The 25,635-nt window shown below is 40.9% G+C and overlaps 2 protein-coding genes across 2 annotated transcripts in view; one reads left to right on the top strand and one right to left on the bottom strand.

The window, feature by feature from the left end:
- EFR3A (EFR3 homolog A) overlaps positions 1-12,282 on the top strand; it is a 203,209-nt gene extending 190,927 nt beyond the window's left edge. Inside the window, 5 exon segments of the mRNA XM_038390220.2 lie at positions 5,155-5,203; positions 6,813-6,916; positions 8,371-8,420; positions 9,280-9,374; positions 11,066-12,282. Of these exon segments, the coding sequence (XP_038246148.1) occupies positions 5,155-5,203; positions 6,813-6,916; positions 8,371-8,420; positions 9,280-9,374; positions 11,066-11,070 (303 nt within the window). The 3' untranslated portion in view covers positions 11,071-12,282.
- A 3,974-nt stretch (positions 12,283-16,256) lies between these two features.
- OC90 (otoconin 90) overlaps positions 16,257-25,635 on the bottom strand; it is a 36,039-nt gene continuing 26,660 nt past the window's right edge. Inside the window, exons 15-17 of the mRNA XM_043507338.1 lie at positions 24,500-24,674; positions 22,874-22,980; positions 16,257-22,297 (exon numbers count right to left, since the gene is read on the bottom strand). Coding sequence (XP_043363273.1) covers positions 21,990-22,297; positions 22,874-22,980; positions 24,500-24,674 — 590 coding nt within the window. The 3' untranslated portion in view covers positions 16,257-21,989. The remainder of the gene's footprint in view (positions 22,298-22,873; positions 22,981-24,499; positions 24,675-25,635) is intronic.

Raw genomic sequence — 25,635 nt, 5'->3', positions numbered from 1 at the left:
GGTCTCTTCCCTGATTCTTTGTTAAATCGCTTGGTGGTGGCAGCATACTGAATCCCAGATATGGGGAGTTTTGTTTCTTGGGAAAGTTTTAACCTGAGATGGTAGAAATAAACTTAGTGGGTCTTTCATGCGGGTCCCCACATCTTTACCCCAGAGTTCAGAGTGGGGAAGGAACCTACATCATGAATAAGTTGGAATATGAACAAGAGACTCATACCTCCCGAAGTATGAGGCTCCTATAAGAGACTCCCTCAGAGGCGGTCTCGGCCTGTCCCCTAGCCTGGGTCCTCCAAGGACAAGCAGGCGGGGAAAAGGCGCTTTTGACGGTACACGCAGGGCACCCTGCCAGTCCTCATCAGGGATCCACCCCCAATAAAGCTCCCCTTCTCCAACTGGTTGTGTGCCTTCCTCACGGAATGGTCATGGCTAACCTTGGACTGATGGATCCTCAGCACCATCTCCCGGGGTTACATCCTCCATTTTGCTTTCTCCCCGCCCCCGCCCCTCTTGATGGATCCCTTGCACAAAGCTCTGCTCGAGCAGGATGTGGGGCGGCTCCTAGGACTAGGAGCGATAGAGGCAGTGCCCGAGGAGTTCATGTGTAAGGGATATTACTCCCATTATTTCCTTACCCTAAAGGCCAAAGGGGGACTCAGGCCCATCCTGGACCTGCGAGGTCTGAACTAGTGCATGGTGAAACTCAAGTTCCGCATGGTTTCCCTAGCCTCCATCATCCCCTCCCTGGATCCCGGGGACTGGTTGCTGCCCTCCATCTACAGGACGCATACTTCCACATCCACATATTGGAGGGACACAGGCGTTTCCTCAGTTTCGTGGTGGGATGGAATCGCTACCAATTCACTGTCTTCCCATTTGGTCTGTCCACTGCCCCCAGGGTGTTTACAAAATGCATGTCGGTGATAGCCGCCTACCTCAGACGGCGGGGGGGGTCCAGATATTTCCCTATCTGACAGATTGACTTGTCAAGGGCACCTCCCAGTCGCAGGCAAGGGATCACATGGTGCTCCTCCTGTCCACGTGCGCCGTCTTGGGCCTGTTGGTAAACAACACCAAGTCCACGTTAGTCCAGGCCCAATGCATAGAGTTTATTAGGGCGCTCCTGGACGCAGCGTCGGCCAGGGCCTCTCTCCAGCCAGACAGATTCGAGACCCTGAAAGGTCTCATCGACTTGGTCACAAGGTTCCTGGTGACAACAGCCAGGGTTTGCCTGCAGCTCTGGGGTCACATGTCGGTGTGCACGTATGTGGTCCATCACGCCAGACTCAGGATGAGGCCCCTCCAGCTCTGGTTGGCCTCAAAGTTCTCCCAGGCCACGGACAGGATGGACAAGGTCCTCACTGCGCCAGACTCTGTGATCACCTCTCTACGGTAGTGGTCCGCCCCAAACAACATGCTCCAAGGGGTCCTGTTCAGGGACAGGGCCCCGTCGTTGGAGCTGGTGTCTGATGTGTCGGACCTGGGTTGGGGGGCCCATGTGGGGAACTTTCAGACCCAAGGCCTGTGGTCGGCTCAAGACCGACCCTACATATAAATATCAAGAAGCTCAGGGCGGTGCAGCTGGCGTGTATGGCCTCCACTCACACCTAGAGGGCAAGATAGTCAGGGTCCTCATGGACAACACGGCCTCAATGTTCTATATCAACAGGCAAGGCAGGGCCCGATCTGCTGCCCTCTGTCACGAAGCCCTCAGGCTCTGGGACTTCTGTATAGCTCACGACAACCACCTGAAGGCCTTCCACCTACTGGGTTCATGGAACGAGAGGGTGAATCATTTGAACAGGGACTTTTCTTCACAACACGAGTGGTCCCTCCACCCGAAAGTGGCCCACCGGCTCTTCTGAAGATGGGGAACTCCCCAGGTGGACTTCTTCGCGACTTGGCGGAACCGGCGATGCCCCCGGCTCTGCTCCAGGGGGGCCTAGGGAGAGGCTCCATCTCCGATGCTCTTATGCCTCTAATCAGCAGGGTCCTGGAGAAGATAAAGACAAACAAGGCCCGGGTCCTCCTGATTGCCCCGGCGTGGCCCAGGCAGCATTGGTACAGGACCCTCACGGGCCTGGCAGTAGCTCCGCCTTGGCAGTTGCTGCTTCACCCGGACCTGCTCTCTCAGGACAAGGGCCGCCTCCTCCATCCCAACCTAGCGGCTCTTCACCTCATGGCGTGGCTGCTCAGTGGTTAGGAAGAGAGGAAAGGACGTGCTCAGAACAGGTTCAGTGCTTCCTCCTCGAAAATAGACTGCGCTCCACTCGCCACGCTTATTTGGCAAAGTAGTCCCAGGTTTCCATGTGGGCGGCAGACCAGTGTGTCCTCCCTGTGGCCGCCCCGATCCAGCTTATCCTTGATTACCTCCTCCACCTGAGGGCCTAGGGCCTGGCGCCCTCGTCAGTCAAGGTGCACTTGGCAGCCATATCGGCCTTCCATACGCTGGTGCAAGGGCACACTGTATTTTTCCATGCTGTGACTGGCCAGTTCCTTAAGGGTTTGGACCGTCTTTTTCCGTATTCTAGACCCCCGGTCCCACAGTGGGAACTAAACCTGGTGTTGACTCGTCTCACGGGGCCCCTGTTTGAACCACTGGCCACGTGCTCCTGGTCTCACCTCTTGTGGAAGGTGGCTTTCCTGGTTGCAATCACGTCGGCCAGGCAAGTCTCGGAGCTCAGGGCCCTGACCTCCGAGCTGCTGTACACGGTTTTTCATAAAGACAAGGTCCAGCTCTGCCCACACCCCGTGTTTCTTCCGAAGGTGGTCTCTGCCTACCACATGGGTCAGGATATTTTTCTACCTGTTCTCTGCCCCAAGCCTCATGTGCCCAGTGAGGAGCACTGTCTCCACACACTTGATGTATAGCGGGCTCTGGGTTTCTACCTCGAGCGGACCAGGCTGTTCAGAAGGTCCTCGCAACTGTTCGTCTCCTCAGCTGAGCACGCGAGGGACCAGCCGATTTCCACTCAGCGGCTTTCCAATCAGATCACTTCGTTCATCCGTTTCTGTTATGAGCTGGCGGGTGTCCCCCCGCCACCCATTGTGAGGGCACACTCGACTTGGGTGCAGGCCTCATCGGCTGCCTTCATGGCCCATGTCCCCATTCAGGACATTTGTAGGGCCGCCACGTGGTCTTCGGTTCACATATTCACTTTGCACTGTGCGATCATCCCCCAAACCAGGGATGATGGCGGGTGCGGTAGGGCTGTCCTCTATCCTGGGAACTTGTGAACTCCTACCCACTTTCAACAGATATAGCTTGGAATCACCTATTGTGGAATACACATGAGCAATCACTCGAAGAAAAGACAGTTACCTTTTCCATAGCTGGTGTTCTTCGAGATGTGTTGCTCATATCTATTCCACATCCTGTCCTCCTTCCCCTCTGTCGAAGTTGTCCGGCAAGAAGGAACTGAGGGTGGGGAGAGCATGCAGCTCCCCTTATACCACGCCAGGAAGGCACCACTCAAGACATCGCAGGGGGCACTTCCCCCTATGAGTACTGCTAGGAGAAAACTTCCGGCACTGGTGCACGTGGCGAGCATGTACACCTATTGTGGAATAGACATGAGCAACACATCTTGAAGAACACGTTACGGAAAAGGTAACTGTCTTTTATTTCGTATTCTGTCTCATCCTTATTAAAATTGTGGCCTGCCCATATCTTATTTACTTCACACTATTAAAACCCTGCTTTGTATACAGAATTCTAATTTCCTCGTGGGCTTTTGTATGGTGTTCTCAGCATAGTGTCTAAGTATTTCACAAATAAATATTTTTCACACACCCTTGTGTGATGGGGAACTGAGGCACAGAAAGTAAGGTCAAAAGTGTGCATTAATTGTAGATGTACAGCTTGGGATGGTTAGAGCCCTTAGCTCATTGTCCCATTCTCCTTGCCTAGCTTGTCCTAGTCCCCACACCTTCTCCATCCTGTCCCTAAACTGGTTCATAGTCTCAGCCTCCCCTCTTCTCCACCCAGGTCCCAGTTTTCTGGCCTAGTCAGTCTCTAGAGCCTAACTTCCCTTGGTCCCAGCCCCAGTCTTTCCTTCCCACCCCATGCTCTTGGATCCAGTCTGCTCCTTCCTCTGTATTTCACCACATTCCTCCTCCAAATTCTAGGGCAGGCTTTTGTGTCCTCTCCATTTGACTCAGTTTCCTCCTTCATGTTGCCTGGTGGCAGTAGGGAGAGTATTGAGAGCATAGAACAGAGTCGTCTCCTCTGTTCTGGTGCCCAGTTCCATAGCCACCCATAGCGGCCGGAAACAGCAATTGTAGGGAAAGTCCTGCTCAACCCTGCGATGGAACTTGCTCAGTTCAGACAAAAAAATTAAAGGAATTTAGCTGTCAATGCTAACAAGTCTCTACTGAGCATGTGCAAACTTCAGTTTTTCACGGGCTTATAACTTGGCACGGTTGTTTTTTGTTTTGTTTTGTTTTCCCCAGCAGCAAAAAGCACATGCTGACTCACAGGCCACCCCTTGGCAAATTTCAAGTCCCTGTTACAAAGCATAAAGGTGCTAGGTAAAATGTATTTTCCTTAATCTCATTCCCAGAAGCTGCTGAATTTTTTTTGCTGAAATTTACTGAAAAAAATTAAATTAAAATATAAAATCAAAAATCAACCTGAGGCATTTCAGCACAAGTAGTTAATTTTGTAAACTTATAGGCAACTGAAAAATGGGTGTTAATAATGATGTGTCAGGCAACCATAAGTATGGGTGGAACTACCAGCTTTGTCTATAATAAAATAGGTGGATCACTAAATGTGAGTCATTGTAGTGGTGAAGAAATATAAGACTACCTTATGTATTCACAATAATCTGTCTCTTAAATAAAAACTCTGTTAGGCTAAAAAATTTAAAAGGTATTTAGGCATTGCTGCACTCAACGTTGCAATGCCCAACTGATTGAGGAGCCTAAATCTAGGCATTTAGGCTCCTATTGGGATTTTGGCTCCTAAGTCCCTTTTGAAATGTACAGCATTGAACACAGCAACTTGTAAATACCTTTAAAAATCTGGGCTTTAGTCTTGTATGAGAAAAAACATTTGTGCCATTTAAGCCAAATTATAGTTGAGTACAGACAAATTACTTATTCTTCAGCAGTTTGTGTTGTTTCACTGAATTAAAAATCACTTATTTCCTTTAGGTCAATAATACTGAAGAAATCACTTTTGAAGCTTTGAAGAAAGCAATTGGTGAGATTTATTGCAATACTGCATTTACACTTTTCCAGTAAATGAAATATTTGCCAGAAAAAAGCTTTGCCTACATAGCATACTTAAAATACTATGTTTCAGAGTAGCAGCTGTGTTAGTCTGTATTCGCAAAAAGAAAAGGAGTACTTGTGGCACCTTAGAGACTAACAAATTTATTAGAGCATAAGCTTTCGTGAGCTACAGCTCACTTCATCGGATAGTTTCTCATCATATAGCAGGTTGATTTGAAACCACAAACCCCTTAAAAGATCTTCAACATTTCTTAGAGAAATCTTCTCTTTACCTATAGCTGGTGTGACTTACTGAAAAGCTGGTAAATGAATTCTTATTTTTAACAGTTTCTGGAACTTTGCCTTTACAGGTCAAGGCTTGAAAAACACTTAAGCAATTCACACAATGTTTTATCCTTAGCTTGTGTGAATTTCAGTTAAGTAAATATCTGTAAAGCACCTTTAATATAGTGAGAAATGGTCAAGCCCTCAAAGGGAGTTCTCCGAGTATAATGTATGAAATTAGCATTATGGGCTTCAGAGGAATTCCATTTTTGTCTCAAACTTCCATGTCAGATATGCTCAGTTTATGATTAAAAAGGTGTTTTTCCAACTGCCAACCCAGCAAACTTAACCTAGGGTCTGAAAATGCATCTGAGTTCTTCCTTCTGACATCTCACCACCAGTAATAAAGATTATGCAAACTATGCCCATGCCCATAACAAAGTGTAACTTGGAACACATTTACAAGACAATAGGGTGTTACTGAGGTATAACTTAGTTTGCAAACTCTTTACTGCTGGTTATGATGCATGAAAGTCCAAGTTGACTTTCTGATCCCAGGTTAAATTTGTTAGGCTGACTATTTTAAAAAAAAGTGAATAGCGTATGGAGTTGATGGCCTTGTGTACACTTGAAGAATACTTGTGTACACTTGCAGATACAGATTAACACGGCTGCTCTCTGAAACTTGAAGAATTAGTACCGATCCACATGTTAAGTATATTGAAAAAAAGAAGCTGCACAAAGTCTTAGCACCTGTTTTCAGCCTACTGCCCCACATGTAAGGGCAAGAAGATAGTAAAAGGTGGATAACAGATTGCATAGTGTAAAATACTATAAACCCAAGAATATGGCCACTGGATGAAGTTTGGACCACATTCCACTGCATGTGTGATGACCTCTTGTGCTCAAACACTAACTTACTTGGCAAATCCTCAAAAAGAACAGGAGTACTTGTGGCACCTTAGAGACTAACAAATCCAGCAGTCCCTATTCAGGCAAAACTCCTACTGATGGACTGAGTGGAAACTGAGTTGGGACCACAGGTCATAACGTTGTGTTCACCTTTTTACACTGATTCTCAAGTACATGTTCCAGTATTACAGAGAATTTGACTAACTAGAACTTATTCAATAAGTCTGCCTAAGCTGTGACTACTTTTTACTATTCATTTAAAAGATTCTAGTCTTATGTCTTCATTTTAAGAAGTAGTAGTAAAAAAATGAAGACACATAAACCTCTTAATGTTTTGTCCTTTCACTTATTGTAGAAAGTCTGTATAAGCGTAAATTAGAACTGTCTTCATTTTTTAAAAGATAATACTGGACTTGAAGAGCAGGAGAAAGAAAAGAGGCGTCTTGTGATTGAAAAGTTCCAAAAAGCACCTTTTGAAGAAATTGCAGCACAATGTGAAACAAAAGTGAGTACTTGGTACATTTTATATTGTTTTAAAGGTTTTTGTACAAGTGGTGAGGGAGATACACGGGTAAAGGTGGTTCGTGATAATGTTTACTATTAAAAGAAAATAGTTGTTGCCGTTTTGCCTTCATCTGTGCTCTGAATTTTTAATCCTTGTAGGAAATCAAAATTACGTATACCCTGAGTGGGTTGGGTCCCCTACATCTCACAGAGCTATTGTTATTACTATTTATTATTTGTATTGCTTTAGTAACTAGGAACCCTAGTTATAGACCAGGACCCTACCATGCTAGGGATTGTGTGTGAACCTTCTTTTGGCTTGTCTACACTACAAAATTAGGCCGACCTACAACCACCTCAGCAATTAAATTAGCTGTTGGTGTCCACACTTCCCTCCTTCTTCTAGTGGTGCACGTCCTCATCAGGAGTACTTGCACCCACTGAAGTGGGGCATTGTGTGGGCACTGACTGTCTCATGAGGCTCACATCTGGAGCTCTCTGCCCTGGGGTTGACAGCCCCAGCTGTGAGCTATGCAGGGCTCAGTTTCACAACAGAAAGCCTACCGGCAGACTGACATTCTTGTCAGTTTCTTGGCTGCTATGATGTCACATTTCCTCTCCGGCTCTGCCTGTCAGCTTTGCACAGAGCTCACAGCTGGAGCCTCTGGACCCCAAGGATGACAGCTGGAAATGAAATGTGAAATTACAGTAGCCAAGAAACTGACAAGGATGTCAATTTCAGTGCTGGTAGGCTCCCTACTGTGAATGTAAGTCCTACACCAGGCCCAGGGCAGGTGGGGGTGCTGGCTGAGATCCCTGTGCCTGGCTTTACAGTTTGGGCTCTCAGCACTGGGGTGGGGAACTCTAGCTGTCAGCCCTGTGCGGCTGTCAGTGCCCCACACTCCAGCTACATCAATCTAAGCGCTACGCCTCTCACGGAGGTCGAGTTAAGTAAATGTAGTGGGTGACTTACCTGGAGTGGAACACCATTGTAGTGTAGAAACTGGCAGAGTTAGTTTGACGTAAGCTGCCTTGCATCAGCCTAACTCTAGTGTAGCCCAGACCTTTGTGCTCTACCCCCCACATACTACACACACTTTTACCTTTGCTGCCTTTGAGACTGGGCTTCAGGGCCATGATTATTTCACTCTGGAATTGCAAGTAAATGCAACTTTTGGATCACGCCAACATGCTTTAATTGATTGGAAGGGATATTCCCTCTCCCCACCTTCTCATCTTTTAGAGAAATAAAAATCTACTTCAGTTTTGTTAATAAACTCCCAGTTGCTATTCTTTTGCCTTCACACAACTGAGTCCTTGCTGCAACAGGGAAGCAAAGCTCTGAAATTGGGAGTATATTCCACTAAACCAGTCCAGAATTCTTATTTGTAATCATTCTGTGTACAGTGGTTTTACAGGATATCATTACAATATTTAAATTTGTTCTCTTTGTAGGCAAACTTTCTTCATGATAGACTTGCACAGATATTGGAGCTCACCATTCGGTAAGGTTTTATGCACAAAAGGGAATTAATTAAAAGTAGGGTAGTTGTCAGAAAATTCTGTGCTACTTTAAGATGCTAGTCTCATGTACATTATTGAAATAGCCTCATTTACAAAACATTCCATTTTATTGTTACTATTCTGATTTTTTTGTTTTTTATTTAGAGGAAAATATCCTGTGTCAAGATTAGCCTATTAGCCCATCAAATATTTTCTGTTTTAAAAAGGTCAACCTGTTTTCTAGCCAAACCATGTAATTAAAGGTATTGTTAAGGATAAAACTTGGTTTTTTTCCATTAAAATTATTGAAGATCTTCCATGAGGATTGTATCCATTAATTACGGTTTAATTGGGTTCCTAAGGAAGTTCCACCTATATGACTGGACAGAATTGGGCATAAGTTTGAAAAATATTTGCTGAAAGATGTGAAAATATATATTGGCAACACAGCGCTGGAGTATTTTTATATTTGTATTTTATATATATATTTGTCATGCTTACAGAAATGTTGAATTTTCCCTTTGTTGCATGTGCTCTAGGTATTAGCTAGCAATCTATGTAATGTGAAGTGCCATGCACATCTGTTCTGCATTTGAGGCAATATTGTAAATCAAAAGCCCTATCTTGATAATTATGTTGACATCAATGAAACTGGTGATTCAGGTAAAGGTACAAACAAAAATCAGCCATTATAATTTGGCTTCATTAGAAATGTAGGAAAAGGATACAGTAAGGATGGAAAGAAATTTAGTATCAAGTTTCCAAGTACTCTAGGAAGTTAAAAGTAATAACAAATTGCATAAGTATATAATTGTGAAAACTTGAATTGTATGCATTTGTTTTCTCCTTCCTTCTTTACAGTCCTCCTCCTAGCCCCTCGGGAACAATGACCATTACTGCTGGACATGCTCATTACCAATCCGTTCCAGTCTATGAGATGAAGTTTCCAGATCTTTGTGTGTATTAAGTGTCTTCTGAAGTCTGCAGGACATTATTTAGAGTAGAGTACAATAAACAGACCAAGATGAGTTTTCAAGTTCTTTGTTAATTTAGATTAAGTAAATATTTTTGTAGAAAAATGATGGACCTACGGTATATAGGAATGATTTTTAACCAAACTTTCAATTTTTTTTTAGCTATTCTCTAATATTTGAAGTTAGTTTTGTTATGTTACCTTATTATTTCACTTAGTCATTTTTCATATCTCAGTAGGTTTAAAAGTCAGAAGAAATATTTCCTCTTCTTTTGCCAGTGTGTTCTAGAGTTTCAGAGACTTTAAAAATGAGTTTACAGAAATACAATTTCCTAGAATTGGGGGCTGTATCTGCAATGCCTGGTGGCTTCCTTCCACCTGGGTTTCCAGATTTGGGTAGAGTGCTTTTGGCCTGCTTACTGTTACCCCATGTATCAGAGGAGCAATATCTTAGCTCCCTATACTGTTGCTGTCTAGTAGCTATTTATTCCATTATTTTAAAATGCATTAAATAGGCAACCTTTTACCTGTTAAGTTTCACTAATAAATATGTCTGGTCAGCCAATTGTTAAATATTGTTCCTGGTGAATGATTAACAAAATGAGCTTTTTAGAAATCCAGCACATGTGCTGTTTCCTGCCGAAAGTTGCAATGTTCTGCTTGAGAGATGTAAATCCTCCTCTTGGAGCTCTGACTTGTGCAATATTTTTCATGTCTTATGTGTATAGTTTACAGACTATGCTTTTGAAAATGCAGTAGTATTTTACTGTCTGAATTACAATAAATAAATATATATTTAGTATAGCAACAAACTGAGGGCATTTTTAATGGATAAGTACTTTAAATACTAGTTCATTTGTGAAATTATAAATACAGAAGATATTATATGAAATGTTGCTCTGTGTAGTTTAGTAAAATAGGTTTTTAATGATATTTTGGAAATTGAAAGAAAACTGTGGATGAATCTTCTTGAAAATTATCAATTTAGATGTGTTTTCAAGCAAAAGCATTTTGCAGCTATATCTGTTTGTATACATTTTTGTTGTATTTGACAAGTCTTCCTGTGATTATTGAAAACCGATGTGCTAACTTTCATAGGTTTAGATACCTGAGTATAAATTTCAAATACATACACAGAACATAACTTTTTGTTAGCTCTGTACATAAAACTGTACAGTACAGTAAGTTGCTTGGCCTTTGATGGTAATTGACAATGTGGTATTCATGACCCATTGAGAAGTTCTGTGCATAAAAATGAAAAGTTCTGATAGTCCAGTGCTATTAGCAGTGAGCTAGGTCTAGCTGGATTTTTCTGAAGCAGTAAATATAATCAGCTTACATTCTCAATACTTAAATATATTGTTTTGAATTTAATAAGTCTTTGAATGGGTCCGGGCTGAGATGAATAGTGTATTAAACTAATAACTCTTGTTATAAATTAATTAGGAAGCTAGTCAATATGTTAACTGTCCTTGGCAATTTCCACACTTGCTGCAAAATGTAGGGCTTCTGGATTTTTAAACTTAAGTACAATGTTCCTTTAAACTATCTTTAAAGGAGTGAAACAGCACATTTCCAGAGAAATTTCAGCTATTTAGACCTATGAGATGACACATCAAGACTTTCAGGAAGCATTCACAAAACTCAGAAAGGTAATTGAGACCTTTTTTTCAGTTTGACAGTGCAATCACAGCTGTTAGTGGATGACGAAACAACCTCTTACCTACTGCATTCCGTTGTGATTGTTACTGCTGCAACGTATCATCCTGATCAGACCAGAGTCAACAACATTAGTAGAACTCGTTGTCACCTTAGTTTTTAGTTTTCACTTTTTGTTTTTTAAGGTAAGATATTAGATTTTGACCTATATAAACAGAGTGTATTTTTTTTAATTAGATGTAAGCTAGGGACGCAATGTAGAACAATCATCATCCACACTGATGTGATTTTTTAAAGTAACACTGTGCACATTTGTACAAAAAAGAAATAGAATTAAAGAGTCTAAAGAATAAGAAATAAAGAATGTACTTTCATTTGCACTCTTGTAATACACAGACTGTGGTGTAAATACAGAATTTTCTCAGATTTACTAAACTCTGTTGCATGTATATTGCATGAGAAAAATTATATTCAACATTTCATGTACCATTCATTTGAAGTCTATTGATGAAGATTTTTTTTTCATTTAATCACAAGATAGGCTCCCACATGTCCTAAATTCAGACTAGTCTTGTTCAGGATTTGCAGATGTTAAGGAACTAAAGATCTGTAATCTTTTGGGACTTTGCCTGATGTATAATTTCTTCCCTGCTGAAAATGCAGAGAGTCTGCAAGTTGAGTACTGTAGCCAATTTGGACAGATGAGAATTGAGGATTTGTGGAAGTCTGCTGCATAATATGTTGTACTCATAGTTTAATGTAAGTAATAAATTGTAGGTATTTTGAAATCAAATTGTTCAGAATGCTGTTTTAATGTATACAGTTGTTTTGAATCCTTTATTTCTTTCTGGTCTTGAAAAGAGTTGCAGAACTTAGCATACAAAGTGTGCAAACTGGGCTTGTCGTGTCTGTGACAGTTTGAATACTGTTTGAATGTTTATCACTGCATGTCCAGTTGACATTTGTATGTATTCCAGCTTCTGCTTTAAATTCTTTTAAATGTAATGTCACTTTGAGTAATTATGGTTTTTGATAGCAGTTCATTTTAAGGTAAATTAAAATTATGTTAATTCAGAAGAAACAAAATTAGCCTGTTCAGAGAAGGGCTAATATGTCTGTTTTATTGATGCCCATACATTCTTTACTGTTGGTGTTGAACCAGTTTCATGAAATGTAAGAATACACTGTGCAATGTACATTTCAGCAATAAAATAAACCAAAAAGTTAAAATAGCTGAGTTCATTACAAATTAATTTGAACAGTTACAGTATTAATTACTGTATGATACTTGAGGTTAAGAAATCAGTGCTGTCCTAAATATAGTACTTGCTTATCGTTGAGAAGCAAAATAAAATTTCACTTAATACAGACAGCTATTTTGCAAACCCAAAACATTTCACTTCATAAAGTTGGGACTTGTTGGAAAAGTTCAACAAAATATTAGGCAGCAGCAAAACTTAAAATGCATTCCTAAGGGCATATAAGAACAACCATACTGGGTCAGACCAACAGTCCATCTAGCCCAGTATCCTGTCTTCTGAAAGTGGGCAGTGCACGATGCTTCAGAGGGAATGAACAAGACAGGGCAATTTCAAGTGATCCATCCCGTCATCCAGTCCTAGCTTCTGGCAGTTGGAGGCTTAGGGACACCCAGAGCATGTCTTATCCGGGGTTTTCAGAAGCCCCAGCAGGGGCAACTTAACTATTTCACTCCAGGCGGTGTCAGGAATAAATGTTGGAATAGAGCAATTCTGTCTGATCAAGCATTATATGCAAGTGAGCAGCTGTTGTCTAACTCTGCAGTTTATTAGATTTAAGCACACACACACATAAGCAATAGGTTTAGAACATCCCACATATTTACCTAACTTCTGGAACGATATTGAGTAATTAATAGCAGATTCACAGTGGCCAGTTGCTTACCCGCCGGCGAAAAAGGGTGTCAGGAAAAAGTCCCTTTTATAATTAATTTCTACAAAATTTCATAGGTCATAACGACCCCTCCTGGATCATCACTTTTCTAACTTTCAATAAACTTTTAATATTGGAGGTGTCTAGATTCAAGGTTTTCCAACCACCAAGGTTTTCAGTCTCAGTTGTTTACTTGTCTGTCTCTTCCTCCCATTCTGATTAGCAGAAACTGTAGCTAGTTTTGACCTTGCTTCTGAAAGCCTGTCTCCAAATTAACCTGTAACTATGTGATGTTCTGTATTATTAATTCAGGGTGGCTGTATGCACATAATATAGTTACAATTAGCTCAGTCACGTTCTGGGGTATACACACCCCTCAAACCCAAGGCAACACATGGGGTTGCATCCCTGACCGTCTTAGCTAATAGCCATTGATGTACATATCCTCCATGAAATTGATTTTTGAACCAGTTATAGTTTTGGCCTTCACAACATCCCCTGGCAATGATTTCCACATGTTGATTGTGCCTTGTTTTGAAGAAGTACTTCTTTTTGGGGGTTTTAAATCTGGGTGCCCATTGATTCCATTGAGTGATCCCTAGTTCTTTTATTATATAAAGGGGTATGTGACACTTCCTTTATCCATACCATTCATGATTTAATAGACTTCTATCATATCCCCCCCTTAGTTATCTCTTTCCTAAGACAAACAGTTCCAGCTTTTTAATTTTTCCTAACAAGGAGACTGTTCAATACCCCGAATTTTATGTTGCCATTCTCTGTTCATTTTCCAATTCTAATATACCATTTTGGAGATGGGGCAACCAGAACTGCACACAATATTTAAGGTGTGGATATACCATGGATTTATATAGTGACACATTTTCTGTTTTATTATCTATCCCTTTCCTAATGGTTCCTGACATTTTTAGCTTTTTTGACTGCTGCTGCACGCTGAGCAGATGTTTTCAGAGAAGTATCCACAGAGAATCCAAGATCTTTTTGAGTGGTAACTGCTAACTTAGACCCCATCAATTTGTATGCATAGTTGGGACTATGTTTTCCAATATGTATTACTTTGCACTTATGAAAATCCAATTGCATCTGCCATTTTGTCGTCCAGTTTTGGGAGATATCTTTGTAACTCGTTGCACTTTGGACTCAACTATCTTGAGTAATTTTGTATCATCTACAAACTTTGCAACCTCACTGTTTACCCTTTTTTCCAGATCATTTATGAATATGTTAGGCAGCACTGGTCCCAGTGCATATCATTGGGGGAGACTCTCTTACCTCTCTATTGTAAAAACTGACCACTTACTCGTACCCTTTCTTTTCTATCTTTTTTAACCAGTTACTGATCCCAGAGCAGACTTCCCTCTTATCCTATGGCTTCTTAGTTTAAGACCTTTTGATGAGAAACCTTGTCAAAGACTTTCTGAAAGTCCAGTATGCTATGTTGATTGTATTACCCTGCTCCACTTGCTTGTTTACAACCTCAAAGAATTCTAATAGATTGGTGAGGCATGATATCCCTTTACAAAAAGACATGTTGAATTTTCCAACATATCATGTTTATCTATGTATCTGAAAAATTTGTTCTTTACTAGTTTCAGCCAATTTGCCTAGTATTGAAGTTAGTTACCAGCCTGTAATTGTCAGCATTGCCTTGGGAGCCTTTTTTAAAAACAGATTTTACATTAGCTACCCGCCAGTCATCTGATAGAGGGTGATTTAAGTGATAGATTACATACCAGTCATAGTCAGTAAGTCATACATCATACATAGTAAGTTCTTTAAGTTTACTTTTTGTTTTTATATAAAATATTAAATATATAACAAAATAAAAAAATATATAAATGCAAGCACAAGATGGAAATACCATATAAATAACAATTCTGTGTTCATTATTTGTAAAACCTAGGGGGAAAAAACAAACAAAAAACACATGAACCTGTAGAAGTCATAGAGCACATCAGTTGTTAAAGTGACTAAATAAGTGAGAACATAACCTATGAGTATAGGGTACTAATGTATACTAAACTGCAAAAATATGCAATAGTTTCATGTGTGACCAGGCATTCTCATATTTTTTCCAAGTGTTTCTATTAGTCACTTTTTCCATTAATTCAGTAATAGAGAGTTCGCTAAGTCAATTTGTATGTGAGGGACAAATTGCAGCTTTCCTTTTTCTCAGAATAACTCTTTTGGCTACTAAACGGTTAACTGATAATATCAACCCCTTCAGCCCCCCTAACATACATAAGTTTGGAGAAGGAAAAATAACAACATTTAGTTTTTGAGAGAGCACTGAATGTGGTGTTTCAGAACATGTGCATTTTTGACAGGTATAGAGGATGTGTGAAAGGTTGGCATTTGACTGTTCGCATCTCCAACTTTCACTGTGTATTGCCAATCTAGCTTTAAATAAATATTTTGGAGTCCATTAAATCCTGTTCAATATCATGTTCTGGAAGAATCGCAAGGATAAAGAACTTGAAGTATCTTTCACATTGACAGAGATCCTACCGGGTTTCTATTGTGATAATAAGGCTAGGTTTTCTTTCCAATTTTTCTTTGAGACTGAGATTGAGAGGTAATGCAAATCACCTATAAGTAGTTCCTACAAAGTGATTTTTGTTTCCATATTTCTTCATATGATCTTGTAGAGGTGAGAGAGTTGAAACAGACCAGTTGTCCCCTATCCTTGTAAGATTCCTTGAGCATAGCTGCTGAAAGAAGGAACTGAACACAGCGGTAGCTGACATTCCTTGCAAGTGTAATTGAAGGAGGCCAGTCTCTCATCTTGTGTTGTATCTTTAATTTTTGTTAATCCTTTTTCTACCCAAATCATCTTAAGTATGGAGTTGGCCTTGATCCTGAGGCAAGGGTTATCTCATAGTGGTAGAAGAAGAAAATTAGTAAGATCAGATGCTGTAATCATCTTAATGTTTTTCAGAACGTCCCATGTAGATTGGATTTTTCTTTAAGGGTCTGGGTAGCCTCTTAAGGCATATAGAAGAGAAGGACCTAAGCTTTTTTCCATCTCAAACTAGGCACGTGTGTATACAGAGTTACTGGAAGGGAACCACGTTACAATACGACACATTTGGAATGTTAGATAATATAAATACCATTAGTAGTCCTCAATTTCATATTTATGCTACAAACAAGAGATGCTAACATGGCTCTCTGTCATGGTTAAGGGCATCTATGTATCTAACTCATTGTTATAGTCATTTTAGGGAATAATATTGTAGCTTTGGCTGATAGCCACATATAAGAATCTATCCATGCTACACTATGATTTTGCAACCAGCTAGATGCATGGTCAGCTTATACTTACAGGTTAATATGTTGGGGGTTTTGTCCAAACACAGTTTTTCTACCATCACAGCCTATTTGGCCCCCCTCATCCCGAACCTAGCATTCTTCTAACTTTTTTAGGGGTGTGTTCTGGATAGCCTGTGCACTATGCTATCTTTAAGAACCATCTCCCCTGCCCCCCTTTATGCCTAGGCTTTCTTTCACAAATCCCATAATCCTCTGTCTCAAAAAGTGACTATTTTGCATCATGGAGCCCTTCCTGGCCCTCCAGATTGCAGTGATTACTAGCTTACGGATTTTGGTGGGACAGCCCAGAAGCAATGCAGGGCAGAAAGGGGTAGCTACATTCTGAGTGAGGTGATGCGTAAACCAGGTGAAGACAAATGAAGGGCCTCTGTCCATTTATAATGTCAAATTGAACAATGAGGGCAAATTCTGGGCCAGGTCAAACTCTGCCCACTGGCAGGACGATGTCATGGCTGTCTGGATCATATGTGTTTGGCGGTGTGAGTATGTGGGGCAGGGGGGGGTGGCTGTCTTTACACTAAGGAGGCTCTGACATTGCTTTCACCCTATAGTGTACACCCAGCCTAGCCCACCGAACCGGATTTCTCCATCAGTGTAGGAATATCACTTTCCTAAACTAAAGTAGCTGTCACAAAAGCATTCTTCCAACAACATGGCTTCATCTACACTGGGAGTTAGCTGTATTGGCTTTTTCACACCCTGGACTACTGTAGTTATGTCAACCTACCTTTTAAATATAGAGCAGCCCTGCATGAACAAGCAGCTGCCAGAACAAATCCAAATCTATGACAGCAACTTCATTCTGGGTAGTAGAGTAGTCATAGCAGTTTAGAGACTACCCAAGAATACAGGACTATTGCTGCCAGGCCATACTCTGGCACAGGGAAATCTACATTTGGGGGTCACAGTACTGCAAATAAAGCTAGTCCTACTGATTTTTTGGATCAAGGTTACTATATTCCTGAAATGTCAGAGGACTTTGAATGTAGTTTGGGTTCCCAAACTCCGGTGGGACTGTTGATTGAACTCAAGTCTATGCTACTGATTAGGCCACAGGCAAAAATAAGTGTGCCTAAATGGTTACAGCAACCAGATCACATGCCAGACTAATTATCTAGCAGAGGCAGTAAGCAGTCATTAGCTCTTAATTACTTAGGAGCCCTTCATGGACCAGGACCCCATTGTGCTAAGGGTATTAACACTGCCTACTATAGACACACAGCATGCTTTTAGCCAACCATACTCCTTACCAGTTACAAGTAGAGTTACAAGTTACACTGTGGTTTGGACCTAAAAAGTTAGTGTGGTTTGGATCTAAATAGAAATTCCTTTCATAGATTTCTGCTTCATTTAATTGTTATATATATCATGGAGATGGATTCTGTTCATTGAACTCTAACGGTGATTAAATACAGTTGATGCTCAGTTAAGATTTCATTTTTATAGGCATTGATCCTCCAAGCACTTATGCATTTGCTTAACGTTACACACTGAGTAATCTCAATGACTTCAGTGGGCTTACTCAATGAGCAAAATTAAGCATGTGAGTAAATTCTTTTCAGGATTGGAGATTAATTTGTACAGGTTTAGATATAAGTAGTAATGTTAACTGGCTTAGTGAATGTTAAATTCTTTATGAAATGCCAGAGGTGGGGAATATTCCCGCAGAAAGTATTCGTGACTTTATCTAACTGTCATGGTAAAATAGCAGCATGCTTATAATGTAGTCTGTCTAACATAAGGTAGGTAAGGATAATTTGAATGGAGCAGTCTATGAAGCTAAATAAAGCTGATGTAGGCATTATTGGCATGTAACTTTATCTCTGAATGAGCCTACTGTGTTCATTATGAGCTGGAAAGTTCTGCATCTAATATTAAATCCTAACAGTTGCCAGAAAGGATTTCTTTAAAACATTAGTTTTATCTGAGAGTTTCAAAGCAGCAGTATCAATCTATATTAGAGGAATTAGCTTGTGCTCATTTGACTTTGCTAATTGTCAAATTCATTTCTTTCAAAGGCCGGTTTTTCCTTTCAGCTAATTAGCTGACTGACCTTTTTGTTGTCACTTTTTATTTGTAAATGACATGGGGTAGAAAACAAATTGCGGTCATTTTGCCAAAAAGGCTGTTAACTTCTAAAAGTCCAGTTCTGAAATTAGTATGAATGCCTATTGTTCAGTATCAAAACTCATCCTCAGTGTCAGATGAAAAGAACGGGCAGTGACATTTTGTAGATTAATCCTGTTTTTTTGCTGAAGTGGATATTTAAATGATCATTTTTGGACCCAGCAGTGCATCTTGAAGGAAAGTGTGAGGTTCGTTTGGATTTGCCTGTGGATGTAATTTCTCAAGTCACTTTGCCAACCCTCCACTTTGCCAACCTTCACACCTTTTGTGATTAAATGTTAGTGCGGGGTTGTAGGCTTAGATCTTTCTATCAGTTTTCGTCACCAATCTTGTATTTTAAAAGGTGTATTACTTCACTTGATAATGAGGGAAGTGATTCCTTCCACTAACGGGAGGATTCACAACCACATACTATCCCTTCCTTCAGTTTTTCATGTTGCTATTCCTTTGGTGGGCTTTTCCTAAAAGTCCTGGGCGGGAATCCGGGTCCCATAGAATGCAATGGAAAAACTCCCATTAACATCTATGAGGTCAGGATTTTCACTCCTTATGTGTGGGACATTTCCCTAAACATTTGCTAGCAGCTTTCTTAATTATGAACTGTGATGGTAACTTGTACCTCCAGCAGACCCACAGTAATCCTCTGCTCTGTCACTGAAGCGAGCTCACTCTCTACTGGTTTTGCTCCGTGTTGCAAATGATTAGCAAAGAAATGCAGGACTGGAAGGTCATCTAATCCAGCCCGCTGCACTGTGGCGTTTTCCACAGTGGTCTAATCTTGTACTGCTTTTTTAAAAAGACAGTAAGTATCCTATATGCCTTGGTTTTATGATAACTTAGTTATCAAAGAACATTCTGATGCAGCACTGGATTTTAAGGGAATTTTGCATATTTACCTAACGTTCTCACAATACTGACTAAGGCAAAAAGACCAGATGACATGGGCAAAGACACACAACGTCATGATGTGGAAGAACCTACGCAGGCCTTCTGCTTCCAGAGCCTTTGCTTTAATTGTTGGACCACACAACGTCCTTGCACTCAACACAGAGCAAAGTTCTGATGACTAAGTTGCAGACCCTTAAAACAGGAATCTAGACAGGAAATACTGAAACAATTTCTATAATCACTATAATAAAGATAAGATGTTGCAATTATAAGTTAGTAGCAAGTGTCTTTATTGTAAAAAATGTTAGTGGAAATTCTTCATTTGTTTCAAGAGGAGCCTGAAAGGGGGTGACATTTGAAAACATTTTGGTTTTATTACACTGTCAACTGTTTACTTCAAGTTAATTTTCTGTTTGAATATCCATTTCACACATTTACAGTAAAATCAAATCAACAGTTGTAGTAAAGATTGTCAGTAATTTTATAGATATAATTAAGTTAAAGCGTACTATGACAGCACCACCAGAAATCTTCTGCAAATACGAAAAATGAAATATTTACTCTAATATAGGAGATCGGATTATATTTAATATTTTAGGTCATAAATCAGAAAGTGGCAGACTGCTTTAATTTAACTTCCAAACTAAAAACTTGCTTAGATTTTTTTAGATAATGAAGAAAATATCCCAGGCAACCTGTCTTTTATTTTCATACACAATTCAAAGTCAAAATTTAAAAAAAAACTTTCATACAAACTGGTTAAACATTTATTTAGCCACCAGGGAGAATTTCTTGTTCACAACTCCATATCTGCTGTGAGTTTTAGGAGACCAAGAATTGCAAAGCATGGAATGGACTGGAGGGAAGAGCCTGTTCTGTTCAAGACCGTGACCTCTGAAACATACACACGTCCCTACTCATTCTGAAACATCTGACTAGTCCCATTGACTGATATTTTATGGTCTTGCTATGCAGGAGGTTAGAGGAGGTGATTTTGGTCCCTTCTGGGTTTAAAATCTATGGATCCCATTGCACTGTTGGTTCTAATCAGAACTGAGATGAAGCAATGAGATTAAAATTGGCGCCAGAACATATGCCAGCATCGAAAGCAATGAAGCTGCTGTTGATTTAACTCTGTGAGATTTGATTAAGGATATAATATGCTTCCTAGCATTAACATTTAATTGGTCACATCAAAGCTTTGAAAATAACACCTCATTGCATGTACTTCATTGCTTAGCTGCTAAGTAGCAATAGCCTTACCTATATAAATCAGTATTGTCCTATTAAGCAAGTCATCCAGAAAACCCTGCAATGGAAAGGGCTGGAACCATCCATCATCATCATCATAAATCGTAGCTGCCACAGAAAGCAGCAAAAAGCGCAGAGTACTCTAGATTTGCTATTGTTCCCAGGTCAATTTTTCAATGATTCTGGGAATAAGGATTTTTAATTTTCTCCCACCCGCTCCTCAAAGGTCTCATTACAGCTCACAATGGTGTGTTTTGTTTTGTTTTTTAAAAGGGGGACAGGAAAGAGGCTGATTTGCTGCTATAGTTTAACAGTGTAACTCCACTGATTCCATGCAGATGGCATAAGGGGAGCGTGACAATGGGCCAAAGGAAGGGAAAATGTAGTTTAATTTGAGAAATCTATTAAATTAGTACTTTTGGCATCATGCCATATTCCTGGAAGCTGAAGTTTGTTTCTCCAAAGAACAGTCACAGCATGGCCTTTAGAGATGCAGGCTTCCCCACGCATTTGGCCCATGTGCACTAGTTCTGATCAGAAGATGCCACTGTGCTCCCTGTCTACATAATATACAAAAGGGAAATTGGAGACCTATAAAACTCTGCAGCATGTTACAATTGCCCATTGACATGCAGATCCAGTAGGAGGCAGGGCAAGAAAATTCACAGCAAATGGGGATAAACAGGAAACTAAGGCCAACGATGTAAAAGGAAGGGGCTCCATGTTGTTGAAGGGAGAACTTGCTCTGTGACACCTTGAAGCCTAGATGGCTGACCTCTTTAGAGGTACCGCAAACATCTGCTCATACTACACATTTTTTTGGAGACGCGTCTGGACAGATTTTCTTCATCTCCTCCCACCCTGACCCTGAATATTCGAGAAGGATATTGGCCAGAAAATTTTACCATAGTTACACAACTAGTATAGCATAGATCTTAAGCTTAGTATTTTACTATCATGGAAGAGTTCTGCATTAACTACACATATAGTGGCATGTAATATGAAAATGTATCAAATTCTAATTCCAACCCTTCAATTCTGTGTGTGTTTGTTTCCAGTGAGACGCATCTCATTTCCAATACAAAACAAAATAAATTGTAACCAAGCGCCAGAGGTGTTAGCAAAAATCAGTCACCTGACAGAAGAGTCGTTACAAAACAGCTGAACAAAACTACTGGATACTTTCAAATAATCATGTAAGACAGATGGGAATGGTCCTTAAGGCAGGTTTCCCTGTAGAACAGAGTTCTATATCCTAACATATATAACCTGTTACCTAGTCTGTAATTCAATCTGGGGTCTGTATGAAAATGTAAGAGAGACTTTACAAAGATAAGATAAAATAGGATACGCAGCGGCTGATGGTGGCACCCTCCATGCCACTTCCCAATTGGATATAGAGACTTGGCTATCTCTCCTGTGGTGTGGCTCTGGCTTTTTCCCGGGGGTGGCGTGCAGCTCTCTTTATTCTTCTTAAAGCACTCCTCCATGGACCTGCCTCCTCGCTGCTCTCCTCAGAGCTGGAGGTTCTGGTGCCTACTCCAGTGTCACCTGCAGGCCTTTCAGCTATTCCACTCCGACATGAGGCTGTGTTCTCTTGGCATGCTCGCCTGGTTAGAAACCTCAAGCTTTCATTAAAAGAGGCGGCAGCCATACACTCAGCAGCTGTCTTATCACAGGTACACAGTAGCTTCTCGCACATGCTCCAGCCAATGCCTTAAAAAGGAGGTTTTAAAATTGAAAATGGCTGACAGCAAATCGTAATTGGTGTAAGCAGCTTTAAAAACATGTTGTCAGCTCACCACTTATAATAAAGCTATAACCACAATTTTCAAACTCAGGCTTCTAAACCCATAGACATCTAAATACAAGTCATCTGATTTTTTAAAGATGCTGAGCAACTGCAGCTGCCATTGATTTCAGCGGGACTTGAAGATGTTAGCACTCTGAAACTGACCAGTTTGCATTCAGGTGCCCACCTACTGATAGAAGCCAGCCATACCCTGAGAGCCACCAGTGCTCTGTGGACAACAAGGTTTCGCTTAACTAGGAAAAGTGCTCAGGTTTAGGACAAGCTTAGCTAGTGCATTCTAGCTAAGCCTAACCTAAACTTGATCACTTTTTTCGCCTACTCAAGGCCAATTCCAAATGGCTCTCAGAGCACTATTAATATAACCCCTCTTTTCCCCCGATTTCTAACTTCTATGATTCTGTTCTAGTTGTGTGCTTCTACACTGATCTCTATTTTGCTCAAGGGGAATGTCATTAATTTAATCATCAGACCAAACTTACACTTTGGTTTATGATCTAAACATAAAACTTCAGATCTCAAACTTCCCTGTGGCTGGCACCCGAGTTTTTTAACTTGTTCTATACAGCACTGATGGGAGAAACAGCACCTAAAACAAAGAACAAATGTTTACCTTTCTTAAAAGTAACTCATCTCCCTGGAGCACACAGTATTTGCTATTTGGCTATTCATTTTCATTGCATCTTGAAACTGGGAATACATTTGTTTTAACCTTTGATGAAAAATGTTTTTTATCCAAACAAGTTGTTAAATAAAGCTTTTCATCATCTTACTATTACTTTCTACTTCTCATTCATTCAGAGTCGCTTGCTTTTGTCTTTATTCAACTGAGTTCTTTGGAAGGGAGACCAGACCTTTTTTTTTTTTTTTTTACTTGTCTGATGTAATAAATTGCGTAAGTAATCCTTTCAAAAACTGGACATCTGTCTCTCGTATATTCCCTAAGACTTCAGTTGACTGACAACTTGGAACTGCTAGTATCATGAGGGCTAAATCCTTCCATGCAATAAGTCATATAATTTAGGACTGGAGAAGGCCTATACTCAGAGAGTCTATTTTCCTGCTAGTTCCTTACAATATGTATTCTAGTAGTCAAACTTGAGATGGCTCAGGTGCTTGAGACTGCTCAGGACATCCATCACTTCCCCTAGGGTGACGTTTGAACATGCTACTGGACCTCACCCTGAGAAAGATTTCCCTTTCCTTAGAGTTAGTGTGAATTTTCTCTAATTTTATCTCATTCTTATATGTATCCTCCAGTAAGTGCAAAACTCCACAATGGGGTCAGGATTTCACGCCTGGTGTTTACTTCAAAAGGATAGTGCAGCATCATTCTTCAAAAGGATAGTGCAGCATAGATCTATATTAACAGACTAACTTGTCTATCTGCAAGTTACTATTCAACCCATCCATTTCTTGAGTATGCTTTACCTCAGCCTTACTCCATACCTGCCTCTCATACCTTCCTCTCCTCACCTATTGTGCCCTCCTTGCCCCTCCTAACCACTCTACCCCTCAAATCTGAGACGTTAACATTACATTTGTCACAATCCCACTGATTGCTATGCTTGAACGGTCTAGCCCAGTGGTTCTCAAATTTCACTGCACCATGACCCTCTTCTGACAACAAAAATTACTATGGAGTGGGGGTCCGAAGCCTCAGCCCACCTGAGCTCTGGCCACCCTGGGCAGGTGAGCCGAAGCCCAAGGGCTTCAGCCCCAGGCAGGGGGCCTATAACATGAGCCTCACTGCCCAGGGCTGAAGCCAAAGCCTGAGCCCCGCAACCCAGGGTGGAAGCCCTTGAGCTTTGGCTTTGGACCCAAGTGGTGGGGCTCAGGCTTTGGCCCCGGGCCCCAGCAAATCTAACACCAGCCCTCACAACCCCATTAAAACAGGGTCTTGACCCACTTTGGGGTCATGACCCACAGTTTAAGAACCCCTGGTCTAGCCTTTTCCCTACCATTTCTGTCTTATCTATTTAGAAAAGCTCTTCAGGGCAGGGTCTAACACAATGGAGTCCTGATCTTGGGTGGGCCCTAGGCACCACTGTAATACACATGATTAACAACAAACAGTGCTAACTAGCTGGTTATTGAAGAGTCGGTACCTGTCCAGTACATCTGTAGGGTAACCTCTTCCTTCTTGGCCACAGTAGCAACCATAAGATTCAAATTCCTGTGGGCATCGATCAGTCAAGCAAAACAGCATTTCTCCTAGCTGAGGCAGCTCCTGCTTCACCTTTCCGTTCCCTCTCATTTGCAGAAAGGTGAATCTGTCACAGACTGCAAAGAGAGACATTTTGTTTACTAAGTAACGTGCAGAGTTTGACACTGGACATTCTTCAGGGTAGAGCCCATGTCTTCTCTTTGTTTGGAACATTCAGAGCTACCACAGACTCCCTCAAATTCTTACTTGTTTTACATAGTTTCTGCCTTCCATAATCCACGTCTCTCCTCAGAACCTTATTGAGCGTCTCTCTAATTACCCAGGGTCCTCTGGAATGGGTCTGAATTTACCAGCTGATTTTCATAAAAAGGGTGAGTGGCTTACAACTTGTATGTATTTCCAAATACCACATGCTTCACAGGGTCTTCAGCAGAATTGTATGCAAGACTGTAAGCCTCTTCAGGCAGGGATCAGCTTTTGTTCTATGTTTGTACGGGAGAAGCACATTTATGACTAGGACCCCCAAGTCGCTATGGTAATACAAATACATAATTAGACAATGTTACAGTCTTTCTACTATGTGTGTTCAGGACCTCTAGGTATGAGTATAACAGAAATAACAGCTGTAGTAGCACACTGTTAAAGGAGGTCAAATGTGTTCAATCAAATTAGACTCATGGGACTACAACTGTAGTTTTAGATGACTTGAGAAATCCTACGTCTGCCTTTTCATTATGATTAGATTTTCCTTCATTTACTTAGTTATTTTATTTGATGCTATTCTTAAAGACCATCCCAATATTTCTATCCTTGAACCAAAACCATGGCCAACTTTAAACCTAGCTGAAGTAACCCCCAAACTTCGGTAACTCCCCTATTATCTCCATGTAATTGTTTTTAAACTGGCTGTCCTACACTGAGCACAAATTGCCTTTGCTTAGAATAGATTCTAATGACTATTTCTTTGTAGAAAAGGAAAAGGCAGATGAAATGAGGTATCCTGTACAAAGGCACTGATGAGTAAATAAATGTTGTTAAACCAGCTGGGTTTAATTAAGAAAAAAGAGGCAGAGAATA

This window comes from Dermochelys coriacea, chromosome 2 (genome assembly GCF_009764565.3).
Source record: "Dermochelys coriacea isolate rDerCor1 chromosome 2, rDerCor1.pri.v4, whole genome shotgun sequence".
Classification (NCBI taxonomy): Eukaryota; Metazoa; Chordata; order Testudines; family Dermochelyidae; genus Dermochelys; species Dermochelys coriacea.
This window is presented reverse-complemented; position numbering and strand designations above follow the sequence as displayed.